This window comes from Etheostoma cragini, chromosome 13 (assembly GCF_013103735.1).
Source record: "Etheostoma cragini isolate CJK2018 chromosome 13, CSU_Ecrag_1.0, whole genome shotgun sequence".
In the NCBI taxonomy this organism is placed as follows: domain Eukaryota; kingdom Metazoa; phylum Chordata; class Actinopteri; order Perciformes; family Percidae; genus Etheostoma; species Etheostoma cragini.
The window spans coordinates 12,052,082-12,058,129 of record NC_048419.1 but is presented as its reverse complement, the minus strand read 5'-3'; the positions used below and the strand labels follow the sequence as shown (position 1 = coordinate 12,058,129).

Sequence of the window (6,048 nt, the reverse complement as noted above, 5' to 3'; positions counted from 1 at the left end):
TGACAACTTTACAATAACGCAGCCTTTAAAACCTGAAAAAGACAACACTTATGCCATATTACGATATTCATAATCTAAGACGATTTCTAGTCTCATATCGCGATATCAATATATTATTGCTCAGCTCTACATTGAGGTGATCTTGAGCAGTAACTATGATCATTGGCCAATAGCAATGGTCTGTATGGTAAAAACAGTGCATGTGTGTGTATACCGCCTTCTCTTTTGCTGTAAATACTTTTTACTTTTCTACAATAAAATCTATAAAAACATTGGTTTGAGTAATCTAAGTACTACAGCGAAATGAAGTCTTAGCAAATATGCTTTAATCTATTAGCATTTCTACTGCATTGAGGCATAACTGCGCGTCCAAACATGTTTGTGTGCTGTCTGTGTAGTTCCAGGTGTACCTTCTTTACTCTGATGGATCTGTTTTGTTACACTGTTAAAGTCTTGAATTATACCAAATCTGCATGTGTATTAAATCTATTTAAAGAAACTTATGTAATCAGTGCACTGAGGTATGTACATCAGGCAAACCATCCCCAGCATTTATTACAAGAGCTTTTTACAGTGACAGCATGGCCGAACAAAAATGATAAGCAGTGCCAATTTTACAAACATGTTACTTTAATGTCATTAACAAATCTATGAGTCAACAAGTAAATTCTTCCAACACTGTCATTTTGGCAAACCACCAAGCAGTCGGATACACCAATTGTCCATTTTAAATCCTGTGAGTGTCAAGGTGTGAAGGAGATGAGGTTCAGTGGAGACACCCTCCTGACGGGAGTGTTGTTTGAGAGCGGTGCAAACAGATCAGCTGATGGTGTCTCAATCTGATCTCTGACCTGTGAAATCTGCCTCAACAGAGCCTTCCCCTCTTCGCGTGCCTACAAGCAGAGTGACGATTGACACAATTTACTTATTACTTATATTCTACAACAGCAACTAGAACACAATGCTCACGTTATGCAGGCACACTTACATCATTGTAGTCACAACAGCGCTGTGCGCAGAGGGATGCCTCATCATAGAGCTTGTTCTTGAAATAGTACTGACCCAGGTACCGCAGGGCTGTGCTCACCTCCGCATGCTCCAGCTGTTCCTGTGATGACAAGATTTAATTAGAAAAAGATTTCTTCCAAACAAATACAATACATAGCAAAAATCATCTTGTCACAAATATATTGATTTTGATTGAACATCTTATTTTAAAACCACAGGCATTAATATGCTACTACTGCTTCCACTCATGGAAGGATTTTAGTGATGGTTGGTTTGTCCCAAAGGTCTTGTATGGGGTTGAGGTCAGGGCTGTGTGCAGGCAGCCAGTGAAGTTCTTTCTCAAGAAACAAAACCGTGGCTTTGTGCACAGTGGGATTGTCATTTTGAAACGGAGAAAGTGCCAAACACCAATGGCTGACACAAAGTATAATTGTATGCTGTTGTATTTACAATTCCTTTTTTTATCATTAATCCTTTATTGTAACTGGGCCTATCACAAATCACAAATACAGCCAACCACCAACATATGTTTGTGGACAGGAGAGTCAAAAATGTGTGTATGTATTCACATACTTTAAAATACTTACGCCACAAGAGAAAATGTCTTGGATGTAAAGCATGTAACACTGGGCAGCATCATCAGACTCATTCAGCTGTTCATGGAGCCTGCCAAAGAAAAAGCAAATTTCACAATTAGCCCCTATTTTTGGTTGATACAACTAACATGTTAACATCTAATAACAGGAAGAAATAGCTGCAGCCGGATCTTCATTTTGTTCTTTAAATGTTAAAGACAATATGACATTAACTAGTGTTTTTAGACCATAAGACCTGTTTTATTGGTGTCCAGTTGTATTTCCTCAGGATACAGTGTCAGACACTTACTTTGCCAACTTCAGTAGAGCCATTTTCTCAACATCTCCAACAGAGTATGCCCTCCAGTAACACTAGAATTAAAACAAAATATGTCAAAAACAAGCCAATGACCTTAGTGTATGCAAACCAAGACTCGCTGACAGTTGTAATGTGTACCTTCTTAGCTTCAAGTTGTTGTGACAGTTTTTCGTAGCTTTCACCCAGTGCGACCAACATGCGTGAGTCATTGGGCCTACACAAATATTGTATTTCAGAAACAAATCATGAGCATTGCAAATTTAAACACTTTCTTTCTAAATAGTTTTTCATTCTTATTAATACGTGCATAAAAACCTTTGTTGTCAAAATCCATACCTGAGCTGGTGAGCCTTTCGATAATAGTACAAACAGTAAAAGGGCATCTTGAGGATCTCATACGTCTGACCCAGGCCGTACCAGGCACGGTAGTCCCGCTTGTTCACTTCAATGGCATGCCTGATAGATAGATAGATAGATAGATAGATAGATAGATAGATAGATAGCCTTTATTATTAGACTCATGGTCCATAAAATACAACAGCAACAACAGAAAACATACAGATACACAAGACAGACACCAAATAGAGAAAACATGAGTACAAATAAGTAAACAACTCGCAAAAAACAATATACTGTAGCAGGTATGACTCCTCCATACTGCTGAGAAAGGTCTGGCAATAATTAAAAACTCCATTGTTTGCACATTGAACAAGACATTGATTTATACACCAAAATAAGGGCTGTCTATGCTCTACTACATCTTCAGTCTGACCTGTAGGCCTGGATGGCAGCCGAAGTGTTCTTCATTTCCATGTATTCGTGGCCCATGAGGGTCCAGGCACCGAGGCATCGAGGGTTAAGTTTGAGGGCGCGCTGGAAGTACAAAGCTGCCTTCTCATGCTGAGAGCGTAAGCTATAATAGTTACCTGTGAATATGATGCATCACTTATTACAAAAAATACCATGATTCAAAATGATGTCTTCAACATTTCTAACCAGCTGACAAATCTTCAAGTCAATCTTTTTTGCTAAATTACAAACTTGATGACAAGTCACAATACAATAATTTATGTATTTATGTAATTTTCAACTAATTGTCACTGAATCACTGAAAAACTGATCAATTGGGTCGACACTTACCGATAACACAGCAAGTCTCCACTCTATACTTGTCAATCTCCACCAGGTTGTGGGCCAAGTAGCTCAACTCTGGCTTCATGCTCTGTGGAAGCAGTCATTACCATCAGCAACAGAAAAAAAAAAATATATATATAGATTTATAGATGTATATATATATAGATAGATAGATAGTTTGGACTTATAAATAGGTCTTCACAAAAAATTCAATCTGTCCTAGAGCAACTATTTTTTCACTTTGATCCTTCACTGAAAACATGACTCACAGAGGTCAAATACAAGCATCAAGATAGGTCCTTTCTTCCCTACTGGCTAATATTACTTGAAAACACATTTATTCAATACTAATTAATAAGGCCTTACATTACAAGTGTCAAACTCACTTTGACATAGAGCAGGTTGGAGAATGTGTCCATGTTGTCAATGCGATACGGATCCTGCTCCCTCAACTCGTTGAAGAGAGTCAAAGCTTGGTCAATATCTGGAATAAAAATAGAGACAAGAGTTATGTAACATTAAAACCTGATCCCTTAACATTCTTCTGACAGGCAACATTCTTATTAAAAATCTAGAAAATAAACCTCTGATGTTGTGGTAGGCGACAGCAATCTGTGAGATGATGTACGTGCTCTTAGAGAAGCCGGCCTCAATGAGGTTCTGGTATTTCTGCAACGCTTCTTTGATCATCTGCAGCTCCGTGTACATGTGGGCCATGAAGAAGTCTTTAATCCAGCAGTCTGGCAGAGACAGTGACTTCAGCTGGGGAGAAAGAACAAGAGACCAAGTTAGATGGAATCATTTCCATCCATGTAAGTACCTGAGATGGAGCTTCTTTTTCTTTGAACTGACTGAATGAGAGAATGTTTTTGTTTAGTTTTTTTTGCTTTTTCTGAGGAAAAAAGGTTAGTTTAAAAGTCGTGAGGCTGTGTTGTGAGGACTGAGTTTGGGTAAAATGCTTACTGTGTACTTGGGCACATTGAGTTAATGAGGCAATGCTATTTACAATTTGTGACTGTGTAAATACAAATCTGGTTACCATTTCGATGTTGGTGACAAGGTTACTAAGCTCCAGCCAGGCTCCCCAGTGAAGAGGGAGCGTGTGTATTGCCTCAACAAAAACCTCCACCGCCTCCTTCAGCAGGTCCAGCTTTCTTAGCACCACCCCATATCTGTGTTCCCACATCCAGAAACACACACATACACAGTTTATAAACAGCTGACTCTGTTCCTCTGCATTATCCAAGGAAAGTGTGTACCCTTTGGAGGAAAAGTTCTTACAGGTACAGGGTGAACCCGTCCAACTCTCCTGCAGTGTGCTTCTTACTGAGCTCAACCCTAAGTTCTCGCAAGGCTTCATTGCGCACCTGCCCCTTCTCCAGAGGACCTAGTACCACACAGAAAAACACAAAAAAGTTATGTGTTAACAGGTAGCAAACTTATCTTCAGTAATCTTTTGAAGTCCAAACAGACAAGTCCTCACCCAGGCTGTCCACGGTCTCATCGTCCTTCTTTTTCTCACCTGACTGAAGACAAAGGAGGACACTTTCAAAATGGTTTGCAAGCATTACAATCAAAGTGAAAGCAGTCTTGTCATGAAATCAAATCAAATCAAAGCTCACAGCATGCAGGCATGCCAGATATGTTCTACAGAATCTTACCAGATAGCGAGAATACATATAGAGGAAATAAGCCTTCTGACTGCAGCAGCCTTTCAGGAAGTAAGCAGCACGGTCATACTCTTTCAGGTCAAAGTAGGATTTGGCCAGTGTAAGTGCATCCAGGTCTTGTGCATCTTCCTGTGTTTGGAAAAGACAATAAACAAGAAAAGTCCCCACTTAGTGTCAGCATTGTACAGCTGCAATAGAGAACTGGAGCAGAATGAATATACTGTATGATACAGACAGACAGCATGACACATAATGAGGTATAAACCATAAAGCTATTTCAAGGGGATTGTAGCTAGTTAATAATGATATAACGAAAACTAACTAAACCCAGGAAGGCTTGGGCCAGGCAGTATACAAACCTCAGTAAAAGGAGATGACGGGGGCAATTCATTTTTGGGAAGAGGGTCCAAAGCAAATGCCAATTCCGAAGCCCTGAAATGTAAACACAAGAAGCATGTGAGATAACTTTGCCAATGATTACAATCATTTTTTCCACACCCGATGTATTCTTGCAGCAAGCAAAAACAGCACGAAGTTACCTTTGTCCAGTGCCGTTAACGTTATACATGTTATTAATCGACGTAGCTACAGCCCGGTGTTGGTTAATGGTTAAGGAATAACATCAACGTTACAGGTCATATAACGTTAACACCTCGATAACAACGTTATGTTGACGCTAGTAATCATTTAACGACTCTGTTAACTATAATGCAACAATAATATTGCACATTTAATGTATTTGTAAAAGTTAGCTACAATGTTATAGCTAGCTAATTAGACTTGTCAACAGCACTGCTAACGTTGCTAACTGACTGGTAACTAGCTAGCTTTAAAGCTTAGGTTACAGCGGTACCAGAGCAAAAAGACAGTCAGTTAATGTCACATTTGTCATAGTCAGTCTCACCACTTCGCGCTGTGTAAAAGTCCTCTTTCTTTACAAAGCGATATCACCGATATTAGCTGTTTCTTGATCTGTACCAGGTCCCCAAACTCACTACAGAGAGCCGCCATTTTCATATTTTGCCAAGCAAGTATGCTATTGGTGGAAGTTACAAAGAGGTAGTTCCGCCCACCAAGAATGACATCATTTCTGTTTCCTCCTTGTTTCCAAAATAAAATAACCGTTGTCGATATTTTGTCTTGTCACAAATACACAGCTTTTGCAATTCTGACCATAACGTTAGCAATCAAACCATGTTATACATATATATATAAATCAGGCCTGTGAGTAATGTGGGTAACAATAGTACCAAGCAGAGTGAAAAATACTGACCATAACCTTAGCAATCAAACCATGTTATACATATCTATATCTACATCTATATCTATATCTATATCTATA

At 39.1% G+C, this 6,048-nt stretch overlaps 1 protein-coding gene across 1 annotated transcript; it reads right to left on the bottom strand.

Annotated features, from left to right (window-relative positions):
• Positions 1-612: 612 nt before the first annotated feature.
• On the bottom strand, positions 613-5,793 carry cdc23 (CDC23 (cell division cycle 23, yeast, homolog)). The gene is made up of 16 exons (XM_034890951.1): positions 5,611-5,793; positions 5,066-5,138; positions 4,698-4,835; positions 4,520-4,562; positions 4,318-4,423; positions 4,076-4,208; positions 3,621-3,798; positions 3,423-3,520; positions 3,043-3,124; positions 2,675-2,828; positions 2,239-2,358; positions 2,041-2,116; positions 1,894-1,955; positions 1,596-1,674; positions 989-1,108; positions 613-893 (listed from the first exon to the last, which is right to left on the bottom strand). The coding sequence occupies exons 1-16, from the start codon at positions 5,721-5,723 to the stop codon at positions 744-746; spliced, it is 1,725 nt and encodes a 574-aa protein (XP_034746842.1). The 5' UTR covers positions 5,724-5,793; the 3' UTR covers positions 613-743.
• Positions 5,794-6,048: the final 255 nt, after the last annotated feature.

What these genes read in the sequence shown, in the direction of transcription:
- cdc23 (XM_034890951.1), bottom strand. Translation starts at nt 5,723, where the DNA reads ATGAAAATGGCGGCTCTCTGTAGTGAGTTTGGGGACCTGGTACAGATC. An exon ending in ATATGTATTCTCGCTATCTG is followed by an intron (nt 4,563 to 4,697) that starts GTAAGATTCTGT and finishes CTTTGTCTTCAG; the next exon opens with TCAGGTGAGAAAAAGAAGGA. An exon ending in CGAAAGGCTCACCAGCTCAG is followed by an intron (nt 2,117 to 2,238) that starts GTATGGATTTTG and finishes ATATTTGTGTAG; the next exon opens with GCCCAATGACTCACGCATGT.